Source organism: Penicillium longicatenatum (genome assembly GCF_028827895.1).
Source record: "Penicillium longicatenatum strain IBT 33135 chromosome Unknown contig_3_segment0_segment0, whole genome shotgun sequence".
NCBI classification, from domain to species: Eukaryota; Fungi; Ascomycota; class Eurotiomycetes; order Eurotiales; family Aspergillaceae; genus Penicillium; species Penicillium longicatenatum.
This window is the reverse complement of record NW_026643121.1, coordinates 2,736,514-2,762,714: the sequence shown is the minus strand read 5'-3', so window position 1 is coordinate 2,762,714 and position 26,201 is coordinate 2,736,514. Positions and strand designations below refer to the sequence as shown.

The following is a 26,201-nucleotide window of genomic DNA, read 5'->3' as shown; positions in this document are numbered from 1 at the left end:
TCCTTGTCCTGGATAGCAGATCCCATCGACCCACCCGGTCCACTATCGTTCTGTCTACGTTTGAAGCCGAATCAGGGAGATTATCATCCAATTTGAGAAGAGCCTGGAGAGAAGCTGGAAAGAGAGACTGGATAATTCCTAGCGAGCATTGCAATCTGTATACATTAATTTACAATGTATGGCTCAGTTTTGATATTTTGAGTTGTTACTCTATCAATTTCCGTATCTTCGTTCTCTGCTTGATCTTTGATAATACGGCTTCTCAGGGGAGAGGATGATGAAGACGGGGGTAATACTCGAGAATCGCGCCTTCCTGATTTGGAGATAACCATGCCTTTCACACTCAGAATCGTCAGGTGATAACGACGACACTCGAGTCTCTCGCAGGGAAACTTAAAAGCCACCGCTTACTCAAGCTCAAGATGTCCCGTCTCACGGGAGAGAAAATGCACATGTGCTGACTTAACTGACTTAACCCTATCTGGGCAGCTGTTGATTGAACTGTAGGTTTTCTGATTATAATTGGCCTAGAAAAATGCTACTACATGAATGGACAGAACGATTATTCCATGGTGGCTGTCTACGGACAATATGGACTCGGCTTTAAGGGTGCGGGATTATGTCCGGCCTTGGGCCGGAGACCGGAGCCTTTTGGCAAAAATGGGTTGGCAATGGATTTAATGTCATTTTCGGGGATTCCTTGCAGTTTGCTCGATTGGCATTGTATTCCTTTACATCGATTCTATTCGCTGGAATGGAGATAGTATAATCCCACGTCACTTTTAGCCCCGAACTTCCTCATTCCAGCTCAGCGCTTCTTCCGGGTTTATCAATTTTACATGGATTTAAAGAAAGTCAAGAACCATTTACTAATGATTAAGGTATAAAAAGATCATGTAGACCTTCGAAATTCATCATCTCAGATCAATATCTCCTGGTTGTGATCACAACACATCTACAAAGCAACCCCAATCATAATGTCTCTATCTGGAAAAATAGCCCTGATCACCGGCTCCTCTCAGGGAATCGGCAAAGCAACTGCCCTTCGCCTTGCTAGCGAAGGCGCCAGCCTAGTCATCAACTACCGTTCTAACTTAGCAGCAGCAAATAGCGTGGTTGAGCAAATCGGCGCTGATCGTGCCATAGCGGTCCAGGCCGATGCCTCCAAACTATCAGATTTAGATCGTCTTGTCGAAGCGACAGTCGCCAGATTCGGCAAAATTGATATCCTGATCCCCAACGCAGGGATTCTGGCCATGAAGGATCTGGAAAATACCACCGAAGGGGACTTTGACAATTCTCACAACCTAATGGTTAAGGGGCCGTACTTTCTGGCGCAGGTACGTTACCTTATATATCCTGAGGTCCTTTTAAGAATAGGTACTAATTTCAAGGTTATTGTTGTAGAAAGCTGCAAAATACATGCCACATGGAGGACGCATAATCTTCGTCTCTACCAGTCTCAATGCTCTTTCCAGCATTGCACCTGCTTATCTGCTTTATGTCTCGACCAAAGGTGCCATCGAGCAGATTTCCCGTGTCCTCGCGAAGGATCTTGGGCGAAAGGGTATTTTGGTTAATGCTATTGCGCCTGGACCGACAAGTACAGAGCTTTTCATGGAGGGAAAGTCGGAGCAGATTCTCAAGGCCATTGCTGGGTCTAATCCTTTTGGTCGTATTGGGGAGCCAGAGGAGATTGCCGCCGTGGTGTTGTTCTTAGCTGGCAAGGATAGTAGTTGGATGTCTGGGCAGGTTGTGAGGGTTAATGGTGCTATGGCATAATTTAAAGTTTCCAGGATTGGCTTAATGCACGGTCTTAAAGTGTTCTCTCATGATGTTTGAATAGAGAATTCTTGATGTGTACGTGTTATTTATGAAAGGTTCAAATTGATTCAGATATATATTTCATTATCGTGCGCTTGGCCTATGAGTTGGTCATGAGATCAAAGTGACTATGCAGCCTTATTATTCCCATTCCGATTTACCCCAGGCCTTCTTCATGCTCGGGGACCGAAGATGCCGATGTATCAGGATTCATGGCAGTGGCTTACTCAGGGGGTGATACCTTTCACAGAAAGTTCCCGATAAAGTTGGACGATTATAAATCCAAGTGGGGGGAGTTGTTGATGACCTCAACCCAATTTTAAAACCCCGCCAATTCCGGTATAGAAGGTTTCAATTCTTCAGCAATTCTTCATTCCCACAGATTAATTCATTCCAATCCCATAATGCCTCGCCCTAACATTACCCTCTACACGGCCCAGACCCCCAATGGAATCAAGATCTCCATTGCTCTGGAGGAGCTCGGGTAGGTCTTTACTTTAGGAGAGTCAATATATGATACCGTTACTCACAACTTCACAGATTGCCCTACGAGGTCAAGAGCATCGATATGGGCAAAAATGAACAGAAGGAGGAGTATGTGTCGCCATCCCAATGACCTCATCATGTGCTAACAGAGCACAGCTGGTTCCTTGAGATCAACCCCAATGGCCGGATTCCCGCTCTGACCGACGAGTTCGCCGATGGTGAAATGATCCGCCTATTTGAGTCTGGAGGTATCCTGCAGTACCTGGCGGACCAATATGACCCCGAGTACAAGATCTCCTTCCCCAAGGGCACCCGCGAACACTACGAGATGAACAACTGGCTCTTCTTCCAGAATGCAGGCGTTGGCCCAATGCAAGGCCAGGCAAATCACTTTGCACGATATGCGCCCGAGCGCATTGAGTATGGTGTGACCCGATACGTTAATGAAACACGCCGACTGTATGGCGTGCTTGATAAGCATCTTGCCCAATCCAAGTCCGGGTATCTGGTTGGCGACCATGTCTCCATTGCTGACATTTCCCTATGGGGATGGGTGGCTGCTGCCGGATGGCCGGGTGTGGACATTGATGAGTTCCCGAACTTGAAAACTTGGGAAGAGTTTATGGCTCAGCGACCAGCTGTGGAGAAGGGACGCCATGTTCCTTCCCCGCATACAATTAAGGAGTTGCTCAAGGATAAAAAAGCCATGGAGGAGAAGGCCGCCGAGACCCGAGCATGGATTGTGCAGGGAATGCAGGACGATGCTAAGAGCAAGGTCTAGAGAAGATTGAGGCTGGTTGTAATCTGCCAAATGAATACATATTAATATATTATATTATTTTTCATAAAGGCAGTGACGATAAGATAAACCTCATCCGTGTAGTATAGTGTTCACCGCCTTCAAAGTCCTTAATGCACGTGATCGGGTGGCCACTTTTCGCTCAGAGGTTCGCATCCTCTATTTCACTTCAAACTTGTGTCTTTCGATTTACAGATTTTTTCTGAAACTAATAAGACCATGGCCTGGCGCAACCAAGGTACCACGGGCTCCAACAATATCCCCCTGGGGACGCGCCGTCGCTTCCAGGGTGACGAGGAAGAGGATAGCAGCACCGCGACTCCTTCGTCTATGCCCGATGGCCCTAAGCGTGGCCGCAGCCCTGTTCGCGGTATGTCTCACCCCTGTTCTCACTTTTAACATCAGTTCTGACGATTTTTCTTTTTCGAATCAGCGGAAGCCCCCGCAGTAGATGCTGATGGTGTCAAAAGGCGCAAGAAGCGCAACCGTTGGGGAGACCAGCAGGAGAACAAGGCTGCCGGTCTGATGGGCTTGCCCACTATGATCATGGCCAACTTCACCAGCGAGCAGCTGGAGGCATACACCCTGCACCTGCGTATCGAGGAGATCAGCCAAAAGCTGCGGATCAATGATGTGGTCCCTGGTGATGGTGACAGGTAAGTTTTGTCCTTTGATACCTATTATTTCTGCTAACACAATCAGATCTCCCTCGCCACCTCCGCAGTACGACAACTTTGGTAGACGTGTGAACACTCGCGAGTACCGTTATCGCAAGCGCCTCGAGGATGAGCGTCACAAACTGGTCGAGAAGGCCATGAAGACCATTCCTAACTACCACCCGCCATCTGATTACAGACGCCCTACCAAGACCCAGGAGAAGGTCTATGTCCCAGTGAACGACTATCCAGAGATTAACTTCAGTATGATAACTAACCCTCTAACTCCTAACTCCGCTGTATCTGTCATGACTCCCTGCTCGATTCGAGCTGACGAGACATTTTCATGGATGTCCTCGGCCCGTTTCTTGATAACACCTGGTGCTTGATGTTGCACATGCTTAATAGTTACCGGATCACTAACACTTAGCTCTTTGCTACCTTTTTAAAGTTGGCTTACTTATAGGACCTCGTGGAAACACCTTGAAGAAAATGGAGACTGAATCTGGCGCCAAGATTGCCATTCGTGGAAAAGGCTCCGTCAAGGAAGGAAAAGGCCGATCTGATGCCGCTCACGCTAGCAACCAGGAGGAGGATCTTCACTGTCTGATTATGGCAGAAACTGAAGAGAAGGTGAACAAGGCCAAGAAACTGATTCACAACGTCATCGAGACTGTAAGTCCAACCCCAATACTTTTGGTCTGAAGAAACCACTGACCATTTTATTAGGCTGCTTCCATTCCCGAAGGTCAGAATGAGCTCAAGCGCAACCAGCTTCGTGAGCTCGCGGCTCTCAACGGTACTCTACGTGATGACGAGAACCAGGCTTGCCAGAACTGTAAGTTGATATTGACCCAGTGTGTTGATCTCTTTTACTCTAACAATCCAAAAGGTGGTCAAATCGGACATCGCAAGTACGACTGTCCCGAGCAGCGCAACTTCACCGCAAACATTATCTGTCGCGTTTGTGGCAACGCTGGCCACATGGCCCGCGATTGTCCTGACCGCCAGAGAGGTAGCGACTGGCGCAACAACGGTGGTTTCCCCGGCGATCGTGGTCCCGGTGGTCCCGGCGGTCCTCGTGCCATTGGTACTGGCGATGCTGTCGACCGTGAGATGGAGGTGAGTTTTCTTTTTGCCCTAGATAATATCGAAAACGCGTACTAATATTTCTTGAAGCAACTCATGAACGAGCTGTCTGGAGGTGCCCCTGGCGAGTACCCGCCTCGTCGTATTGAAGCCGGCCCTGATCAGGGCGGTTACCCTCCTGCTGGTGACCGTGATGCGAACCCCTGGCAGCAGCGCGCTCCGCCGCCTCCGTCCAGCGATGTTGCTCCTTGGCAACAGAGACGTGAGCACCGTCCTCGTGATGATTACGGTTCTCGCGACAATGGGCCTGCTCCTTGGCAGAAGCGTGGCGGTGACTCTGGCGGTTACGGCGGTGGTGGCTATGAATCCCGCGGTGGCTACGGTGGACACGGTGGTCAAAGTAACGCCGGATACGCTGCTCCCGGAACTGCTCCAGGCGCTGCTCCAGGCGCTGCTCCTTGGCAACAGCAGGCTGCCCCCGGCGGTCAACCTGCATACGGATACGGAGGATACGGTTATTCTGCCCCTGGCATGGCTGCTGCTCCTCCGCCACCCGGCATGGCTCCTTGGTCCTACGGGGCTGGTGCCCCTGGCGCTCCTGGCGCTGGCAGCCCTCCGCCTCCTCCCCCGCCTGTCGATGGACCTCCACCACCTCCTCCCAGCGACCAGCCTCCTCCCCCTCCCCCTCCCGCTTAAGCTATTTGCTTTCATGCAATTGGTTTATGTGCGACAAAAATCTCGGGGTTACTTGCTTTTCTTTATCAGTGATACCGCAGATGGACCTGGTTCTCTTCCTCGTTTATCTATGTGACGTAATACTTTATAGCTGCAAATTACCCTGGCTTGGGTTTGAATTCTTGTTTCATTTCCTTAAAATAGTAGTAGGTGAAATATGTATAGATGGAGCATTCCAAACCCATATGAGTGATGCCTCAGGCACTACAATCGTAGTCTCGGCTCCAACTTTTTTCACCCCCGCAAAACTCCCTGGCTGGATTACTCCCCGAGAGCTCCATATATACTAATTGTAAGCCTTATAAGCTCGTGTCGCATTCGCATGGGACAATTTGCTCTAGCTGCCTGATTGTACACCAAATCCATCAACAAAGTTCGCCACACGGGGCCCTTTCCCGAAGCCAATATGCAAGCTTCCGGCTCATCAACGCACCGGAAAACGTCTGGGCAATCTCAGCGCAAAGCGTCTCTGCGGTCAGCAGGATCAAGCCATGTCCCTTCTTCATATCATTCAACCCATTCTGCAGCTCCAGCAGATATGATACAGGAGGATCAGCGCCGTGCATCCACGGCGACGGCTCAGTCGTCGCAACCAAAATGGTGGCGCATACATCTATTCCGGGGCATGATAAATGATGTTAAACGCAGAGCTCCTTACTACTGGAGTGATTGGACTGATGCCTGGGATTATCGCATTGTACCCGCAACGGTGTACATGTACTTTGCTAAGTATGAGCCTTGCACATAATGGGATGGTCTCAAGTTGAACAATGATACCACCCATTTCTGGCACAGCAAAATACTCACAGTTATCATAGTATCTTACCTGCGCTTGCTTTCTCATTGGACATGTTCGAGAAGACCAACCAGAGCTATGGAGTCAACGAGGTTCTGCTTGCGTCTGTTCTTGGAGCTGTGGTCTTTTCTCTATTGGCAGCTCAGCCATTGGTTATTGTCGGTGTTACTGGTGGGTCATCTCCCTACATAACACATAAGGCTGTGGCTAATGGTCTATAGGACCCATTACTGTGTTTAATTATACAGTCTACGATATCATCAGCCCCCGAGGAACGCCTTATCTCGCATTTATGTGCTGGATCGGAATGTAAGCTTTTGCCCCTTAGACACCCTTATAATGCTTACTCATTTTCAATGCAGATGGTCATTGGTTATGCATTGGCTTTTGGCTATCACAAATGCGTGCAACGGACTCACATATGTCACTCGATTTTCGTGTGATATCTTCGGCTTCTATGTGGCTTGCGTCTATCTCCAGAAGGGAATCCAGGTCCTCACTCGACAATGGGCATCAGTTGGCGAAACTTCAGCTTACCTCGCTATTATGGTGGCCCTTCTTGTCTTAATGGCTTCATGGATCATTGGAGAGCTCGGCAACAGTAATCTATTCCAACGATATGTTCGAAAATTCCTTGAAGATTATGGCACGCCATTGGTCATCATTTTCTTCACTGGTTTCGTCCACTTTGGTCATATGCGTGATGTTGATGTCGCTGTGCTTCCTACCAGCAAGTCATTCTTCCCCACGCTCGATCGAACCTGGCTGGTGCACTTCTGGAATATTGATGTTGGGGACATCTTCCTGGCTATTCCCTTCGCTCTTCTATTGACGATCCTTTTCTACTTTGATCATAATGGTAAATACATTCCCAGAGAAATATTTTGTACTAGAACTAACATGCACAAGTGTCGTCTCTTATTGCCCAAGGCACTGAATTTCCTCTGCGAAAGCCTGCTGGCTTCCACTGGGACATTTGGCTCCTCGGCCTAACGACCTTTGTTGCTGGTCTTCTCGGAATCCCATTCCCCAATGGGCTCATTCCGCAGGCACCTTTCCACACAGCTGCCCTCTGCGTGACCCGCCAGGTAGCCGACGAGGATGACACAAACAAGGGCAAAGCTATTCGGGTCACAGATCACGTAGTAGAGCAGCGAGTCAGCAATTTTGCCCAAGGTCTTCTTACGCTAGGCACAATGTCGGGCCCGCTTCTAATAGTCCTCCACCTCATTCCCCAAGGTGTCATGGCCGGTCTTTTCTTCATCATGGGAGTTCAAGCTCTCCAGGGTAACGGAATAACCCAGAAGCTGATCTTCCTTGCCCAAGACAAAGATTTAACTCCAGCATCGAACCCTCTCAAGCGAATCAAACGCCGATCCGCTATCTGGGTATTCGTCATTATCGAATTGCTTGGTTTCGGGGCTACTTTTGCAATTACTCAGACTATTGCTGCCATTGGATTCCCGGTCATCATTCTCCTCTTGGTTCCTGTGCGGTCATTCCTGTTCCCTCTTTGGTTCACGCGGGAGGAACTGAATATCTTGGATGCTCCTACGGCGAGTCCATTTACTATGGAAAGTGTTGGTGGTACACATGGACTTGAGGAGCAAGAGGCGGCGGAGGTGACATCTAGCGGTGCACAGTCGAGTAATGGAAATGGGGTTCTACGAGGTCGTTCCTCGTCTGAGGAATCCGCTGTTGAGGATGATCTTGAGCGGGGAGAGGCTTATGAGCTTCGATCATCTATGCGGAGAAGAAGTACAGCTAGTCGAGCTGATTGATATGATAGTAGCTATCAATAGAGAATAGAGGCAAGCCTATTGTCTAATCTCATACCACCACAATACACCAGGTAATTGCTCAAAATTAAACCCACCGAATGAAGAACTAGCAAAAAGACAAACTTAGGTCCTCAAACTTTGCAGGAGGTAAAAAGACAAAAAAGTAATGACAAGAGTGGGATTTGAACCCACGCCTACAAACGTAGATCAGGAAATTGGATGTCAAGGTGAACCTTAACCTGACGCCTTAGACCAACTCGGCCATCTTGCCAATTGATGAAATAGAGTGTGAAAATTGCAATCATGATCGCACTACAAGATACTCGGGATGAAAATATATAAATACACTCATTAATGGCATATATTTCCATGCTGAGGTCCTGAAAATAAAATGGAGATGATCCACAAGTCCATAATCCGAACGCCGGTTAAATTTTCAAAGTGTGGAAGCGAATTAAGTATGTGCGAAAGCCATCTATTAGGCCTGATGTGTCAGGCGAATAGCCACACCGCCAGATAACCGTCGCATTTTCTGCCGCAAAATTATTTCTCTGGCAACAATCATTAAAACTACAATCACAATGGCGTCCTCACAGGATGAACTGAAGTCTGATGACTCTTATGCTTCGGATTCCTCAGAATATAATCAGATGGATGCGCAGGACCGAGCTCCCAAGCGACGCCGTCTCTCCGAGTCCTCCACCGACTCTTATGTTGCGCCAGCACCTCTCCCCACTATCTCCCGTATCAAGAAGAAGGACGACACGAAGAAGCCCGAGTCGAACGATGATGACAACCCAGTCACAATTAAGGATGCCCTTGAGATTGGTTTGCAGGCCGAGCAGTCCACTTTTGGTGCGCTGAATGTCTCGCCATGGCTTGTGGGGTCTTTGACCACGATGGCTGTGCGACGGCCTACGGCCATTCAAAAGGCGTGTATTCCTGAGATTTTGAAGGGCCGTGATTGCATCGGTGGAAGTCGGACAGGTTCCGGAAAGACCATCGCATTTGCCGTTCCTATTATGCAGATATGGGCTAAGGATCCCTTTGGAATTTTTGCTCTAGTCTTGACTCCCACAAGGTATGTTCATTTGCGCCGCGTCCTCAAGCCAAAGTCACTTCTTGCTAACATAGTTTGCCATTCAGAGAGCTTGCGCTACAAATCTTTGAGCAGTTCAAGGCTATCTCAGCGCCGCAGGGCATGAAGCCTATCCTTATCACCGGTGGTACAGACATGCGACAACAGGCAATCGCTCTCGCCCAACGTCCTCACGTTGTGATCGCAACCCCTGGTCGACTTGCAGATCACATCAAAACCTCTGGCGAGGACACAATTGTCGGATTAAGGCGTGTGAAAATGGTTGTGATGGATGAAGCGGACCGACTGCTCACAGGCGGACAAGGCAGTATGCTGCCAGATGTAGAAACCTGTCTATCTGCTCTACCACCCTCGGCAGAACGCCAAACCCTTCTTTTCACAGCTACCTTGACAGCCGAAGTGCGGGCCTTGCAGTCCATGCCCCCCCGAGAGGGCAAGCCGCCTATCTTTGTGACCGAAATCGGCACCGAAAACGAGGGCAAAATTCCCCCAACCCTCAAACAGACATACCTCAAAGTTCCCATGACGCACCGTGAAGCCTTCCTGCATGCCTTGCTCTCTACCGAAGAAAATATTTCCAAGCCTGTCATCATCTTCTGCAATCACACCAAGACCACCGATCTGCTGGAGCGCACCCTCCGCCGCTTGGGCCACCGCGCCACTTCCCTCCACAGTCTTCTCCCCCAATCTGAGCGCACATCTAATCTTGCCCGGTTTCGCGCTGCTGCTGCTCGCGTCCTGGTTGCTACTGATGTTGCATCGCGTGGTCTCGATATTCCAATCGTCAGTCTAGTCATCAACTTTGACGTTCCCCGCAACCCCGATGACTATGTCCACCGTGTCGGTCGTACAGCCCGTGCCGGACGAACTGGTGAGGCCGTCACGTTAGTCGGACAACGTGATGTCGAGCTCGTCCTCGCCATCGAGGCTCGAGTGGGTCGACAAATGGAAGAATGGGCCCAGGAGGGCGTCAACATCGAAAGCCGTGTCGTGCGAACCACCGTCCTGAAGGACGTTGGCTCCGCGAAGCGCGAGGCAATGGGTGAAATCGAAGAAGGCCGCGATGTACTAGGTCGCAAGCGAAACAAGCTGAAGAAAGTCCGGTGAATCTGATGGAAGATTTACAAGGTTCCAAGGTTATATATGTACAATTCCAAAGTTTTGATACCAGAATGATCATTGAAGCGTACGTGTATTCGTATATTCTACACAATGTTAACTCCCTAACCCAACATCAACTCCTTATCTATTGCGTAATGACCGGCACCCGTCCCCCAATATCCTCTAAAACAAATTGAAACTTCTTAAAAGGTCGATTTTTAGAAACAGAATGTGTGAACGTATCAGTCTGCTGAGTTCTAGACCTGGAAGAACCCGACTCCTTCCCAGCATCAATATTCTGCAAACAATCACCACCCAGCGACAACAGCGGATCAGGACATTGAGGTAAATAATCCATGCCAGGGGCCCGGAGAGCCCCCAGATTCAAAGGCGACGGCGCCGGTGGAACGGGGACAGAAGGTGAAGAAAAACCAGGCACCATGGCGCCACCAGATACACCACCAGATACATAAGCCGGTACACATGCCCATGGACCCATATTAGAATCTAGCTCAGGGAAGCAATGGAGCAGGGCCCTAGCCTGGGGCGAGAGTATATCCGGTCCATAAGTGAGATTAGGGCACCCGACAGCCGTATCGAGGAACATGGGCATATTTCCCGGGTTCTCAATTTCGATATCGGTTTCGAGAGTTTGGAGCATCTGGTCGAATGCCTCGTCGGGAGAGGGTTGAAATACGTTTGCGTACATGTCCAGATTGAGGGTATTGTATGTATCTTGTTCTGGCTGGGATTGAGGGAACATTTCTGGAACCGAGGGTTCGTCGAAGGCTCTCAACACCCTTTCATTTAGCCATGGGCGTTGGCACTGAGATGTACTGGAGGATGAAGTGGCTGATGAGCGGCGTCTTCTTGCCCTCTCTTTGATGGGAGAGTTGAAAGTAGCGGCATGGTTGAGACCCTGTCTCAACTGAAGAACCAATTAGAACGAAGTCACAGTATCTTGATACACTTCACATACCTTCTGCCGACAATGCTCACAGGCCTGGTTGTAGATCATCATGCGATGGAATGGTCGAAATCAAGTAATTTGTTCGTAAATCTTCAATTGGGCAAGTCATCTACTATCAATCTGATTTCCGAAGCCCTAGACTCGAAAAGGAGAGGGCAAGTCGGGAGCCTCTATATAGTACGGCCTACCCTCCATCCCGGTTAAAAGGGTACGCACCGCGTCATGGCAGGAAGCCAAAGACGATGCTGCTCAGAGAAAATACTTTGCCACCTAATGAGAAGTCAGTATCGCGTTGCACATACGATTCTTTTGTTGACTTATCCCAAAGTCAGGAGTCATGTCCGAACCAGTAAGCAAATCCCGATGACAAGAATCGAAAGTATCAATCCCATTCGGGGAATGACCGATCGGCATTCCTGACGGGCATTTTAAGCAATCAAACCCAACGTACTCGCTGCTGCGTCGCTCCCAGCCTGTCGTTGTATTCAGCCAAGGCTGTGTAACCATTCATGCACGCAACGACATCGACATCGAGCGGGTAACTTTACTCCGATGCACACACCAATGAGTCTCCGAGATAAGCGCAATTCTTCAGGAAACTTTGATCGAAATGAATGGAATCTTGGAAAACGTTGGTGAACCCTGCCAAAAGCCTCCCTGTCACCGCGATCCATGGGTTGGTGATCCTGGTTGGCATCATGCCATATCCCCGACCATTGGTGAATTGTTCGATCTACATCGTCAATTGCTAGCATTTCCCTGTCACATAATGACGTGGTAATGTAGAACCGATGTATACTAGCCACTAACCTTGCTCTTTCAGGAAGGACGAGGTCCGAGTGCAGTTCGCACCCAACGTCCATTCTTCACACAATGGTCTATCTGCAACAAGTTGTCACCAGCATAGGAAAATGGTATCATTGATTGGAATGACAATTATTCTAAACGCCTCGCATTACCCAAAATCAAAGCGCCCCCATCGCCCTCAAGCCAGGTATAGTCACGGCCAAAAGATAGAGAAAATCCCCAAAGAAACTCTTATACAATCGTTACAAGCCCGGTGATCGTCAACAAATGACAGCCCAAGGCCCCTTATTCGCCTCTGGAGACCTTCCAAGAACATGTTTGGAGCCTCCATTCACGTCATGACATCACCCACTCCATGCATCAGCGCTGGCACGTCGATCAGCTGTGCTCATCAACTTGAGCAACCCATCCACCGCATCCCCACGTTGAGACGGTGATAGGCCGTCACGACCTGCGTCTCCCCCAACGTCACGGGTCCGGCTGTGGCGAACTACCGTGGCTGGGGGACTACTCAGTTGCATAGGGGATCCAAGCGTGCGGGGTGGAGTCCGCTGCTGCTTGACGCGTTCGGCGTGCAATGGGGACCGGCGGCGGGGCAGATCAGGTGTTTGGTGACAAGGTGTCGAACTCATATCGGGCATCGACCCAATGCGGGGAGTGGTGAATTTAGGCGTAGTTGTATTCCGGAATGACAAAGTAGGTAGCGGTGAAGAAGAAAGGATCGACGAGACTCTGGGACATTTTCGGCTGTGCTCTTCTAGGTCGGAGACTCGGCGGTCGATCTGGTGGTCGGTTACATTGCGCATGGCGGTTTGGAGTGTGTTTCGGAGGAGAGCCGCTTTCTTTTTGTTTTGTTAGTATAGTTTGGAGTGGTACTTATGGGTGCTGCTTACTTCTTGAATGAATATTTTTCGCGCGTCTGGGTCGTTGGGGATTGTTCGTTGGTTCGACGCGGTGGGTTGTGTATCCATTTGTTGGTTATGGTCGCGTTCGGACCGTGGAGGCGTGACGACGCGGGTTTCCTGCGTGTCTAGTTCTTGATTTTGCTGTGGCTTGCCATACATATTAGCTCATTGTTGCCTTTCACTGCTAAACCTTAGCATATGCAACTTACCTTCGGGCTGGAATTCTTGACCGGAGAGCTTTCAATCGAAGAGCCCCGCGTCAGCACCGGTCCGCTCTCCTCTGTCTCATCCATCTGGTCCCTAGTCCTTTTTTGACCTGCAAACATTGGCGAGGGAAGAAGCTTCTTTGGTGATGTCGAGAACAGGGCCCGTTTGACTGGCGTTCCAGTAACCGGGAGAGACTGTTTGTTCTGGGCTGGCGACAGACACGCGTTGGTATCTTTTTCACCAAGAACCCGGCGTCCATCCTTGACTGGACTAAGCTGAGGTGCTGTTGACTGCATCTTGAAGTTTGTTTGGCGCTAGCAGGGGTTGGAGAAGCGTAGAAAAGACAAGGAAGAAAGTTACGAGCCGTAGCGGGGAAGTGGGCTCGGCGCGTGGTGGCGGGGAAAACAACACTCGATATCAGCTTGAGAGAAAGAAGACCAAGGGAGTGAAGCTTGACAATGGAGGAAGGAGAATTGGAGAGTCAAGAGGGTCGACAAAAAAACGGTCGCGTCAATCGCGTATAGTCTTCGATACCTCCAGTACTAGCTTGTATAGAGCACGGACATGGGATCCACCCGACACACGGTCGTGTTGAGCACGCGTCCAAACGAGACTAGCTACAAGCAATCTAGTCTAGGGCTTTGGATGCTTTGATGCAGCCTCCTAGCTTCCCATTGTCTTTTCACGCGACATCACTTTGCAATTGTTTCGCCGTGCATACAATTGCTTTTTAATTTTCATCTGAACAGGACAACATGGCAGTCCTTCAGTTTTCCTGCAATAGCTTACATGAATGATGAAATTCTCATGATATTTGGCAAACCTAAATTCAGAAATTGAGGTCTCGCGTGATCTCTAAAATACCAAGTCAGATCTAGTGTAGTGACAGACGCGAGGTACGCGACACAGGCTCGATTTGGAAGACTGTGTTTGAAATGTACATAATAATCTGACCAGTAAATACAGGCAGTACCTTGATTACATGTAGTTATCCGTCAAAGCTGTCTCATGGATCTTCATATACCTCGGGGTGCAGTTCATGGCTTCGACGTAGGGTCGAGACTGGGATCGCGTGTACAATGCAAGGCGGCATTCTATATTTGGCCCCGCTATCAGGGTAGCCTCTCTAGATTTATCTGAACTTTGAAAGGCTACCATATACACGCTGAAAGAAATTAAAATGAGAAGACACAAAATCACCAGTATAACATCATGCCTAGAAGTCAGCCTTAGGTGAAAGAGGTACATGGAAGTATAGCAGTTCCCATCGTCTCCGCATGACATCATCGGAGAATCTGATCTCTATGCATCAGAAATACCATGAGGAATCCTCACCTTTTGGACACCTCAGAGCGTAGAAAGATGAAAGTTAAAAAGAACTAAAAAGGAAGAGATGTCAGGAATGTACTTCTTTGTTTTCAGCCTTGGAAGTTCCTTGCGCCCCCAATGTACGTAACGAAGGCCCTGATCCGTGCTCGGAGTCGATCTCACCTGTGACCTTTCCCCGCATTTCACATTCCAAAGCCCCTTGGTTTTGATCTTCTTTTGTCACACATCCATTACCCCCTGCTGGCTCTGGTTGGACTTACAATATTGTCGTCATTGAATCAAACATCTGCCATGCAGCTGTCACTTGCCGTTCTGGCCGCCGCCTGTCAGGCGGCTGTGACGACAGCATCGAGCCTGACACCGCCGGTGCTTCCGTTGATCGTGCGTAATCCTTACCTGAGCACTTGGTTGGGAAATGCCCGTGATGCCCCGTGGGCCAAATGGCCTATGTTCTATACTGGACAGGAAGTAGGGCTCTCGTTGATGGCCCATGTTCCGAGCCAGGGCTCGGTTTATCCCCTGGTGGGAAAGCCACAAGATTCCTTGGGTGCAGGCGCCGGGTAAGAATGAACCTTGGAAAGCTTGACTGTCTTTGCCATCTTCGGAAACCAGTTGCTGATAACTTGAAATAATACAGATATAAAGTACAGTACCCTGAGTATCTAGGAAATAACTATGATGCCTCCACGACCAACTTTACCTATCGCATTGACACCGAATCCACGCCTCTCGAAATAACGGTCTCGTTCCTTTCTCCCATCACGCCGACATCGACTTTGCGACAGTCCATTCCGGCTTCCTACGTCACAATAGACGTCAAGGGCAAAGGTGACGTTAATGTATATATGGACATTGATGGCCGCTGGGTGAGCGGAGACGAAGGGTCTAAAATTCACTGGGGTTGGGACACGGTGAAAACAGAGAATACCGCAAAGCCGAATCTGCAGCATTGGACAATCCGGAGAGAGACCGAACTCCTATTATCGGAGAATCGCGATCGTGCCGAATGGGGAACCATCCATTTCACCGGGCCTGCGGTAAGTACTTGGCACCTCTTGAGCTTTGGAACTTAGATATTGATCTAACCCCCGTTGAAGAACACTCAATATGAGTCTGGAGAAGCAGGCAAGGTAAGGCAAAGGTTTGCCAGTACTGGAACTCTACGCAATAAGAACGACGAGGAATTCCGTGCCATTCGGGATCGCTCGCCTGTTTTTGCGTTCTCCAAGTCTTTCAACTTGTCATCTACGCATAAAACTGATAGCGTCACATTCACTGTCGCTCTTATTCAATTCCCGGTTGTGCAGTATGCATCGGCTCGGGGACTCACCTTGATGCGACCTCTTTGGGAATCCTGGTATCCCACTACCGAGGAACTGCTCACTTTCCACTATAATGACCACGCCGTGGCCGCATCTCTGGCAGCCAACTACTCTCAGCAAGTTGCTGATGATGCGTATCTTTCTGGCGCTGATGACTATGTTGATATTGTCGCCCTCAGTGCACGCCAGGTCATGGGCGCCACAACCTTCTCCGGAACTCCGGATAACCCTCTTCTGTTCCTGAAGGAGATTTCATCAAATGGTAACTTCCAAACTATTGATGTCATCTTCCCAGCTTTCCCATTTTTCTTGTATACCAACCCGCGCTGGTTGGCATACCTTCTTGAACCATTGATTGAGCATATGCTGAGTGGACAATACCCCAACACTTATGCCATGCATGATCTGGGCACCCACTTCCCTAATGCCACAGGCCATCCTGATGGTAAGGACGAGTATATGCCCGTGGAAGAATGTGGTAACATTTTGATTATGGGCCTGGCAATTGCGAATTCGCTTCAGTACGAGGAGTCATCTGAAGCTGCGTCCATATGGTCGACACAAGGCTCCGCACCTCCAACCTCTTTCAGTGAGGAGGCTGGCATATTTCCTCTAACCAACCTCCAGGTCCTTTCCGGTATTGCACACCTAGACAGTAAATGGGGTGGCGGTATCGCGGGTCAACATCTTGCCGAGAAATGGGTCAAGCGAAGCTACCGTCTTTGGAAGCAATGGACCGGTTATTTGGTGGAATTCTCCCTGGAACCAGCCAATCAACGTATGTTCAAACATTTCGTTCCTCATACTCCTGACGTGAGACTAACAGGCACAGTTTCAACCGATGACTTTGCGGGCTGGCTGGCACTGCAGACTAATCTGGCATTGAAAGGTATTGTCGGCATCAACGCCATGAGCAAACTTTCCAATTTGACTGGAAACAACGACGATGCCTCATACTTCAAGGTATGTATCAATTCTCAAAATGCGCGAGAACCACGTACTCAGTCCCTTACCTAGGGCATCGCCGACCAATACATTGCAAAATGGGAGAAATTTGCTATGTCTCGCGATGGTACACATGCGAAGCTCGCTTACGACTGGTATGGCTCGTGGACCACGATTTACAACTTATACGCAGATGCTCAGCTCTGCTTCCACCTGGATGGAGCCGACACCCCCTCCAATAAGTCTCCCGGTTTCGTTCCTCGTCACATCTACCAGAAGCAGTCAGTGTGGTACCACTACGTGCGCCAGAAATATGGACTGCCTCTTGACAGCCGACACCTGTACACCAAGACTGACTGGGAGTTCTTCTCCATGGCGGTGGCCTCCAAGCCCGTCCGCTCGGAGATCCTCGAGTCCGTTGCGCGCTGGGTCAATGAGACTGTTACCGACCGTCCCTTCACCGACCTGCACCAGACAGAGGGTGATGGAAACTTCCCGGGTCCGAATTTCTTTGCTAGACCGGTCATTGGCGGTCATTTTGCTTTCTTGGCACTGGAGCGTGCATGCGGAGGCCGTGCTATGCCTGGCCTGTCTTTCTTGGACGATGTGGACAAGAAGACCATGCAGACTTGGACTGGGAATGCCGAGGCTGCAGCTGCAGAGCTTGCAGGTCCTTGGAAAAACCACCATGGCCAAGATGGAGAGCTGTAGGCTTACCACTACTGATATTATGGATATGGAGCTCTTATGAAGAGTTGGCTCTAGCAGCTCGCTCTTGAGTTACTATACCCTGTACACAATCTATTTGGATGGCAACGTATCGGTCATCCAAAAATCTCGGCTGTTTTGATTCCTCACAGAAAATGCAATAGGGTAATGTGGCCAGTCCACTCAATACCCATTTTTATCGACGCCATTCTCCTCGTAAACCTGTAGACTATACCGAGCAAATTTGCTCCTCGCCCGAATCTTCTTTCCATACCGACTGAACAGCGGAGGCACAATACAAAACACAGTTGCCACCGCCGCCAAAACAGAAGCCGCAACATTTGCCCCAAGTCCATCGAACATCTGCGTTGCAAACAGCGGGAAAGCGCCCGACAACAATGACCGAACAAGTGACAAAGCCGCAAACCCACTTGCCGCAAAACTCAAGTAACTATCGGCCAAATACCCCGCCAGCACGGCATCAAACTCATTGATAGAATACCCAATAAACACCAGCGAAGCGGTAGGCACAATCCAATGTACCTTCTCAACAAGAGGAGGAATAGTCCAAGCAAACCACCAAAGCCCCGCAGCAAAGACCGGTGCGCCGATACAAAACCCCAAAAGCTTATGCTCAGGCTCTAACAGAGAACCCTCCTTCTCGTACTTTGAAATCATGCGATGATCCTGGACACGTGTGAGAAGCCCTATGATAAGTCCGATGATAATTGCCAGGAATGGCAGCGAGGAGGATGTCTCCGAGAACCCCATGGACTGATAAACCGGCGGTAGGGCTTCAGTGAACATATAAATCAACGCAAAAGCGACAGCACTAATAGTCGCAACCATACAAACGATGGGCTCCGTGAAGAAAAGCTCGATAGGACGAAACAGAGCAAGGCGAGCCCATGTCTTCAGATCGGGCGTATGATCCGGGTTCAAAGCGGTTAGGGATTCGATCCCACATTCTTTGCGCACCTTAACGACTTCTCGGACGAGAAGAAGAGATGGTCGTGACTCGCGGATGCCAAAAATAAACATAGTAAGAACTGCCATGACGATTGCCGCAATGTGAAAGACCCAGCGCCTATATCCGCGTCAGTAGTGGATGGCTGTCTTCGTGTAGTAATACTTACCAACCGAGATGAGCAGTGATGTATGTGCTCATGATTGGGCCCATGCATAGACCGATATTGGCGACCATCGCCCATAGAAAGATCAACCAAACCCGGTCTCTGGAATTGAACATGTCTTCAATACTACCCGCCACAACGATGGTTGGCATAGCCGATAAAAACCCTGATATTAGTCGACCAAAGGCCACACCTGTTATGGAGGGAGATACTCCCACGATAACGCAGAAGATGCTATATAGAGCAGCGCTGATGATGTAGAGCTTTTTCCGACCAAAGGCCTCGGAGTAGGATGGGAAGATGATGCCCCCGATGGCTTGGCCAATCATATATCTGCGAAGCACAAGAATCAGAAGAGGTTCCCAGAACTAACAAGAAAGCGAAGTGGCTGACAGAGAAACAAAGATGAAGATTGAAAATGTTCGCCCGATCCCGAATTCCTGTTGTGCATGATCGGCTGCGGTACTCTGAAGATAGTTAATATTGGTCCCTTATGAGTTGTAAAAACAGCTTACTCCGGCTGTACTGATACAAGTCCTAATTGGTACACCAATTAGCTCTGCTAGTGTACGAGGGAGCAAGCTCAACAACATACGTAAATAGGTCCAAAAAGATAATCATATGACTATCATAGATCTTTCGGCCTAGAGACCAATTCCGCGGATGATTCTGATTAGAAGAAGACCAGCGAATCAATCGGCCATCGGGAGTAGGCTCCAAGCCATATTCATGCAAGGCTGATTGAAGATCTCTATCACCGGGTGGAGGCGAGGTCAGAGGCTTGGTATCCGAATGAGATGAAGGCATATCCAGAATTGCGGTAAAGTAAAAGAGTCAAAAATCTATGTAAGAAACAGAGAAAACGAATGGAATAGAAACATTTGAAACCAGCAGCAAACACTGGAGAAATATATGTACACCAAACAATCGCTCAGCTGCAAGACATGGAGATCGGGAGATCACTTTCATCAGGGCCCGCATTTTACGCTTTGCAAGCTACGTAGGGGCTGGTTCCTGGTTCCGTTCTCCACTTCTGCAGATCAACGATGAGGTATTTGGTTGGGCGAACCTGATCCAGACTCAAATTTCAGATGCACGAAACTTGAAAATGCATTCGATCGATTCACCAGTTGATGCCCATGATGTAGCCTCGGACTAACGAAATATGGTTCTTTCGCCTTCATGCATGTTCGCCATCGCAACATTTAGGAGTTACGTGGCATTGGGATGAACCATTTCTACAACCTCTCTCCCCATTCCACATCTAATACTGTTCACTGCCCCAACCCCAAAATGAAGTCCTGATCACGCCTTCAAGTCGATTCAGGTACTCCACATGGTGCCCTGGTACAGCTCCCACAAGCATCACAAGCATCACAAGCATTCCCAAGCTTCAGATTGCCTTGAGCTAATTTTTGGCCTGTTTCATCCCGGTCTGCAAAAGTAGATCTAGTTTCATGAATCAGACAATGGAAATGACAAGCTTTTTGTCACACGTTGGCCCGTGGTGGCTCACGAGTCGCCGGGTGTGTAGATCTACTCCACTTGATCTTGTCCTCGACACGCAATCTGCGGGGAATTGCTCCTCATGTCTATAATTAAGCACGGGTATTGCGGCATGGCCCTTCGCGAGGCTTGTGATATCCCCAGGTGAACAGGGGAGCTCGATGCTGAATGGCCGAGGATGAGGGATTTTTGGAGACCGAGGGGTGGTTCTGGGTCGGATTAATGGACCTCATAAATCGATGAGAGTATTCATGGATCGATTGGTTGGAGTAAATGAAGCAGCGTGAGAGTCGGGGTTCTCAAGTACATTCGATTGATTAATGATCCTCGTTGCGCTTAGTATTGTCGTTGGTATAGTTCCTTGCACTTGTCCCTGCTGAAACCTATTTGACCTCCGTGTACTATTAAACCAACATGGGAAACTTTCTCTAAGCCACTGAAGAAGTAGTGTGTTTCTCAAAAGTTCAGGCTTTAGGAGCTGGCGATGAGGTCTCTATTAGCCTGGGGTTGCGGACCAAGGCGATGAGAAGGCGATAAGTCGGGGAGAGAGGCCAATAAACATCATGACGAATACGAAATATGTTATGTGAATTTCTGCAAGACTTGATTTAGAGACTTGATCAAATGATTATAGTAGAACATTCAATTTAGTCAAAAAGGTACGCTATACTTCATCTACAGACGCAGCATTACGTAGTTGGAGTCCAGCATCTAGGCACAAAGCTAAACGACAATTTGACCACTGCTTACGCACGGTACCCCAGGGCCATAACCATCACACATCATCAGTGCTGCAAGCCTGCACCTTATCTTTTTACTTGAACAGCGTGGAAACTAGCTCCATTGCGTGCATCGTGTCTCTCTCATACCGCCCGGCAACACCGCCCCAATTCCCCAAACCCCCGCTCCCCACCGCCCGATATACCCAAGGCAAACACCGCGCGAACCCCCATTCCCTGGGATCCATACACCAAATCAAAGCTCAATTACCCCTCAAACACCATAATCCCCACGAGAAACGAGCCAAGGAACACCGTCACCATGTCGCAAATCAACTACCGCACCATCAACATCGACCAGCTCGACCCGGAGTCGTCGGCCAACTTCCCCATGGAAACCCTCCTGCCCGCAACCCTCCCCCAACCCGAAACCTCTAGTGACGCCGCAAACGTTGCGACTCAGGTGCGCCAGCTGCTGCGCGGTGGTGACACCGAGGGCGCGCTCCGCCACGTTCTGGACACTGCGCCGCTGGGCGGTGATGACCGCGCTAAGGAGGTGCACATGGCGACTGTGATTGAGGTGCTGCAGGGGATTCGACAGGCGGAGATGACTCGTGTTTTGGAAGGTGTTTGTGCCTCAGATGGTGGTGCTGAGCGGGCGGATTGCTTGATGAAGTACCTGTATGTTTATTAATGCGTCCTCAATGCTTGGGATTCCAAGCTTGAATTGGGAGCTTGTGACATGCGCTAATGTGAGAAACAGATACAAGGGCATGTCTTCGTCTGGTCCTAGCAGTGGATCCAAGACCGTTTCGCCGCAGGCTACAGGTTTCTCGCAGATCCAGGCTCGCAACGTGGGTGAGGGTGGTGGTGGCCAGCAGATGAGCGTGCTGCTCAATTGGCACGAGAAGTTGGTGGAGTTGACAGGGACTGGATCAATTGTTCGGGTCATGACAGACCGCCGGACGGTTTAAGTGAAAGCAATCGTGTTTTGCTGTTGGGTAGAGGCTCGCATTTCATACAAGTTTCCTTTCCTTCTTGTCCAAAATCTTTCTGTTCAGCGTGACTGTTTTACATTGGTATACTAAAACATTATGTTGGACCTTCCATCCAATCTCGATCTCCTTGTACTATACATGCTGGAAGGTCTATGGCCTTTCAAAATCACCTCCGCCCAAGATATCCTTGAGATTAACCTCACCACTACCGCGCTGCAACGGCTGCGGCTGGTCCTTACCCTCCTTCCAACCGATCATGTAAATCATTCGGAATGTCGCTGGGATACCGGGTGCATCATCCTCCATATGCAGAGTTCGGTAGATAGCCTCGTTAGCCAACAAGACATCCCGAGAGATGGGACCCGCCTCCCGATGCAGGATAGCATTGCTCTCACCCATAGCCTGGAGATCTTGCATGAGAGCGAATGTATCCGGAAACTCAACCACGATATCCTCCACGTCGACCGTGAGCATCTTAAACCCAGCACGAGTAAGCAGACTTCCCACATCCTTCACATCCGCTAGCGGCGACACATGCGGGCTGACGCCGCCACGCCGCTCCAGATCAGCCAGCTGCATCGACCCTCGGAGCTCGAACAGCGTATCACCACCGAACATAGCACCAATAAACGGGCAATCCGGCTTGAGGATCGTGTTGACCTGGTTAAGCAATGCCGGCAAGTCGTTGATCCAATGCATCGACAGCGACGAAAGCACAGCATCAAACTGGTTCGGCTGGTACGGCAACGTCTCTAGATCTGGAATCACATCGCGATGGACATTGATTTCTTTATTGAAGGGCAAATCCTCGTCACGGTGTAGCAAAGCCCGCGAGGTTTCCACGCAGGTAATGTTGGGGATTTTCTGCGTCAACGGCGGTGTCGAAACGCCCTCCGGCGCAGCCATATCGAGATCCGGAGTCGTCAGTGCTCTTGCGATATTGCAACTGTTTGCGCCAAGATCAAGCACATTGGGAAAATCACGTTTGATATCCTATACCAAGCACATGTTCCATTAGCAAATGTATTGTGTACAAGGCTCTACTGTAGCTGAGTCCTTTGTTCCGCGAGCTTCCTTACCAGCAATCGTTCGCATAACCGCCTTGCCACTTCATCTTTCAGGTAGTCGACCTTACGGCTCTCCTCAACATTCCGGGCCGCTCGGTCCTTCTGCAGGTGCTTCGTTTTGCGGTTGAATACCTCAATCATGGGGTTACCGGGGGTCTGGCTAGCGTACGTCCGTACGTTTGCAGCGAGACATCGTCGCGGCAGACTGGAGCGAATGGTGTGAAGAGAGAACATGATTAGAGGAGCGAGAGTAATTTTTTGTTCGTAAAGTGAATATAAGAGTCGATCCTAGATCATTTTGGACTTGCGGGGTGGAGGTGGAGGTTGGAATTGAGGTTGCAACTGAGGCCCAAATTTTGTTCTGACGTCGATTGTTGATACCGACCTCCGCAGCTTAATCTCCGCGACTGCGTTTTTCCCTGCGCCCGCAATTGCAGCTCCGTCCGCGTGAACATCATTGCGTGTATCTCGTAGTCATACTCGGGCATACTGTGCAGCTGATTGGGTCTAGAGAAATTCAATTTAAACCTAATTTTGGTACGTATTCGCGTACATCGCTGACGACTCCCTACCCCACGACCGGGTGTCGCGGTGGTCAGAACGAAACTCAGACTGGACGGCGCATGCTAATGGTTGCGATAACAGTCAATACCTGTCTACAGAGCTTTTTAAACTTACTGCCGCCTCTGCATCCACCTCTTATTATCTCGACCCCGTCACACGAAGCATGAATTGACCGAGCGAAACACCTGTTTGCCGCAATCACTTTATTGAATTACTTCCCATCAACCCAGGATGTCGCGTCCATTCCCATACAGTTACATCTCGTGCCCTTGCGCCGACACCCCAATCCCCGACCCCGCTAGGAAGCGAAGGTCAAGGGAGTCGTCACAGAAACCAACACCGGAGCGAACAGATGCCGCAGAAGATGCGACACCAAAGCCGGAGGATGGCCAAGATGAAGAAGACGAGGACGAAGAACAGACATTCGACCCTAGATCTCTACGGTCCAATTTCTCGTTGTATCCACCCGAACAGCTTCTATACTGCGAGGATTGTCACCAGATCAAGTGCCCTCGATGCATAACCGAGGAAATCGTGAGCTGGTATTGCCCAAACTGTCTATTTGAGACACCGAGTAGCATGGTGAAAAGTGATGGCAATCGGTATGTTTGAAGATAGTTGTTTCCAACAGCTACAGCCTTGCTAACTACAACAGATGTGGTCGTAACTGCTTCAATTGCCCCGTCTGTACAGCCCCACTAGCTGTGAGTACCATTGAAAATGTAACGGGCAATGGAAATCAACAAGGGCCATGGGTCTTATCTTGTGGATACTGCATGTGGACGACACTGGATATCGGTATCAAGTTCGACAAGCCGACCAATATCCGTAGTCAACTGCAAAAGATGACCGATTCCACTGCATCCCCTGCCTACGATGCCCGGTCAAGACAAGGCTCTCGTGCATTCAGTGATTTGAAATCGCCTTTATCAACCCTGATCTCAGCCGAGGGACAATCCAGCGCCCAAAACAACGACAACGGCAGCGAAGAGCAATCCGCAAAAGAGGACTCAACAGACGTGGCACCCGCAAACACAGACGCCCGCTTCGCAGCACTTAAATCCTTCTACCGCAACCAGATCTCAGAAACATCAACTTCCCCCAGTGACCCCTTGTCAGAATTCGGCTTTTCCTCACCAGGCGCTCTAAACCGCCTGATGTCCCTCTACGCATCCTCATCCCGTCTAAGCGGACTCTACGGCGGGAACAAAAAATCCAAATCAAAGCCCCCAGTCATGCGCGAAGCCCTAACCGCCAGCGAAGGTCTCCGTGTTACACCCGCAGACGAAGAAGCCGCTATAATCGAGCGTCTCGCATCTCCAGAAGGCGGCTGGGATAGCATTGCTTCACTCGATCAGCGCGCACAGCAATCACCAGATGTCCGCTTCGTCGACGAGCTCCTCCCACTCCCCGTCCTCCTCCGCACCAAGCGTGCAAAGCGCTGCAAATCCTGCAAGCATATCCTTGTCAAACCAGAGACGAAGCCGCAGTCCACTCGCTTCCGGATTCGTCTCATTGCTCTCAGCTATATCCCGCTGCCCACGTTGCGTCCTCTAGCTCTACCTGCTCCGTCATCGTTTACGTCGGGTACCGTAACGCAAACACCGGATCTAAACGCTTTGCCTCCCCTTAGACCTGTGCATGTCCTTCTCACGTTGAAGAACCACATGTTCGATCCCGTCCGCATTACACTTGCTACACCATCCGTGACGCCAGGCCGGGTCGCTAGTAAAGTGACCATCCTAAGTCCGCAGTTCGAGATCGGTGCGAACAGTGATGTCTGGGATGAGGCGTTGGCAGGTGCGGCTCCTGTCGGAGACTCGCGTTTGACTGGCATCCGAACAGCAGAGAAAGTACCCGAAGCTGGTAAAGTGTGGGATAAAGGTCGGAACTGGACGACTGTTGTGTTGGAGGTTATTCCGGGGACGTTACCGGGGTCTGAAGCTGATACTACCAATGCCGGGAATGAGGATGCTAGTGATGAGGGTGTTGCTTTGAAGGAGGATGAAGATGTGTTGGAGATTCCAGTTTTTGTGCACATGGAGTGGGATGCGGAGGCACAGCTTGAACAGCAGAATGTTGGGAAGGCTTCTAAGCCTGATGATCTTGTTGCGAGGGAATTGGCCTATTGGATGGTTTTGGGGGTAGGGAAGATTCAGGCTGCGTTGTAGATGATAACGTCTTGTTCATAGTTGCTTTGTTCATACCCCATAGTTCTATACATATCTTTTTTTTTTTCGAGTACAATGGCTTTTCCTGCGTGAATATCTCGAGGTCATGGGTGAACGTAAGAGATGGGCTACTTGAACTGCATAATAACCAGTACGAGGGCATAGGTTCCTTCCAGGACTCAGAACAGGGTAGTATTGGTGATTCCTACGCGTAATTGAAAGTCGGAAATGTTCAATTGGAATAGTTATCACATATCCCATCCCATCCTCATTAAAGAAGAAACACGGTGTCCGGATGGAAAAAAAATACTCAGCTCCGTCGCCTCTGGGAGGACAAACCATGCACCAAGTCAATGGAAAGGGCACACATAAATCAAAAACCCGTGAATGCATTTTTTGGTCTTTTCACCCGTCATGCCTTGGATCTAGTTGAGTTTCAAGACCTAGAAACAAGTAAACCCAATACACCTCCTTTCCTGTCCTT

At 49.7% G+C, this 26,201-nt stretch overlaps 12 protein-coding genes across 12 annotated transcripts; 8 read left to right on the top strand and 4 right to left on the bottom strand.

Moving 5' to 3' along the window:
• Positions 1-977: 977 nt before the first annotated feature.
• On the top strand, positions 978-1,782 carry N7484_006401 (uncharacterized protein; the record flags this gene model as incomplete). Its single annotated transcript, XM_057116819.1, has 2 exons — positions 978-1,340; positions 1,408-1,782. 2 exons carry the CDS (start codon positions 978-980, stop codon positions 1,780-1,782), a joined length of 738 nt encoding a protein of 245 aa, XP_056972702.1.
• Positions 1,783-2,228: 446 nt separating this feature from the next.
• Positions 2,229-3,091, top strand: N7484_006400 (glutathione S-transferase family protein; the record flags this gene model as incomplete). The annotated part of the gene is made up of 3 exons (XM_057116818.1): positions 2,229-2,308; positions 2,365-2,418; positions 2,467-3,091. The coding sequence occupies 3 exons, from the start codon at positions 2,229-2,231 to the stop codon at positions 3,089-3,091; spliced, it is 759 nt and encodes a 252-aa protein (XP_056972701.1).
• A 237-nt stretch (positions 3,092-3,328) lies between these two features.
• Positions 3,329-5,550, top strand: bbp (putative zinc knuckle transcription factor/splicing factor MSL5/ZFM1; the record flags this gene model as incomplete). Its single annotated transcript, XM_057116817.1, has 7 exons — positions 3,329-3,479; positions 3,543-3,765; positions 3,812-4,029; positions 4,217-4,440; positions 4,495-4,603; positions 4,658-4,887; positions 4,945-5,550. 7 exons carry the CDS (start codon positions 3,329-3,331, stop codon positions 5,548-5,550), a joined length of 1,761 nt encoding a protein of 586 aa, XP_056972700.1.
• A 415-nt stretch (positions 5,551-5,965) lies between these two features.
• Positions 5,966-8,166, top strand: N7484_006398 (anion exchange family protein; the record flags this gene model as incomplete). The annotated part of the gene is made up of 5 exons (XM_057116816.1): positions 5,966-6,318; positions 6,408-6,556; positions 6,607-6,694; positions 6,748-7,244; positions 7,295-8,166. Coding segments are annotated over 5 exons (1,959 nt in total), but the record flags the coding sequence as incomplete, so codon positions are not given.
• Positions 8,167-8,747: 581 nt separating this feature from the next.
• dbp8 (ATP-dependent RNA helicase DBP8) lies at positions 8,748-10,372 on the top strand (the record flags this gene model as incomplete). The annotated part of the gene is made up of 2 exons (XM_057116815.1): positions 8,748-9,247; positions 9,313-10,372. The coding sequence occupies 2 exons, from the start codon at positions 8,748-8,750 to the stop codon at positions 10,370-10,372; spliced, it is 1,560 nt and encodes a 519-aa protein (XP_056972698.1).
• Positions 10,373-10,511: 139 nt separating this feature from the next.
• On the bottom strand, positions 10,512-11,387 carry N7484_006396 (uncharacterized protein; the record flags this gene model as incomplete). The annotated part of the gene is made up of 2 exons (XM_057116814.1): positions 10,512-11,294; positions 11,346-11,387. 2 exons carry the CDS (start codon positions 11,385-11,387, stop codon positions 10,512-10,514), a joined length of 825 nt encoding a protein of 274 aa, XP_056972697.1.
• Positions 11,388-12,487: 1,100 nt separating this feature from the next.
• On the bottom strand, positions 12,488-13,551 carry N7484_006395 (uncharacterized protein; the record flags this gene model as incomplete). The annotated part of the gene is made up of 3 exons (XM_057116813.1): positions 12,488-12,985; positions 13,037-13,195; positions 13,258-13,551. 3 exons carry the CDS (start codon positions 13,549-13,551, stop codon positions 12,488-12,490), a joined length of 951 nt encoding a protein of 316 aa, XP_056972696.1.
• Positions 13,552-14,875: 1,324 nt separating this feature from the next.
• Positions 14,876-17,562, top strand: N7484_006394 (putative glutaminase; the record flags this gene model as incomplete). The annotated part of the gene is made up of 5 exons (XM_057116812.1): positions 14,876-15,144; positions 15,222-15,621; positions 15,682-16,684; positions 16,739-16,869; positions 16,924-17,562. 5 exons carry the CDS (start codon positions 14,876-14,878, stop codon positions 17,560-17,562), a joined length of 2,442 nt encoding a protein of 813 aa, XP_056972695.1.
• Positions 17,563-17,742: 180 nt separating this feature from the next.
• Positions 17,743-19,499, bottom strand: N7484_006393 (MFS multidrug transporter; the record flags this gene model as incomplete). Its single annotated transcript, XM_057116811.1, has 4 exons — positions 17,743-18,646; positions 18,696-19,025; positions 19,086-19,182; positions 19,241-19,499. The coding sequence occupies 4 exons, from the start codon at positions 19,497-19,499 to the stop codon at positions 17,743-17,745; spliced, it is 1,590 nt and encodes a 529-aa protein (XP_056972694.1).
• Positions 19,500-21,239: 1,740 nt separating this feature from the next.
• On the top strand, positions 21,240-21,891 carry N7484_006392 (actin-related protein 2/3 complex subunit 5 family protein; the record flags this gene model as incomplete). Its single annotated transcript, XM_057116810.1, has 2 exons — positions 21,240-21,598; positions 21,681-21,891. 2 exons carry the CDS (start codon positions 21,240-21,242, stop codon positions 21,889-21,891), a joined length of 570 nt encoding a protein of 189 aa, XP_056972693.1.
• Positions 21,892-22,065: 174 nt separating this feature from the next.
• Positions 22,066-23,216, bottom strand: N7484_006391 (uncharacterized protein; the record flags this gene model as incomplete). Its single annotated transcript, XM_057116809.1, has 2 exons — positions 22,066-22,908; positions 22,995-23,216. 2 exons carry the CDS (start codon positions 23,214-23,216, stop codon positions 22,066-22,068), a joined length of 1,065 nt encoding a protein of 354 aa, XP_056972692.1.
• Positions 23,217-23,777: 561 nt separating this feature from the next.
• N7484_006390 (putative dynactin Arp1 p62 subunit RO2) lies at positions 23,778-25,717 on the top strand (the record flags this gene model as incomplete). Its single annotated transcript, XM_057116808.1, has 2 exons — positions 23,778-24,148; positions 24,202-25,717. The coding sequence occupies 2 exons, from the start codon at positions 23,778-23,780 to the stop codon at positions 25,715-25,717; spliced, it is 1,887 nt and encodes a 628-aa protein (XP_056972691.1).
• Between the last annotated feature and the right edge of the window lie 484 nt (positions 25,718-26,201).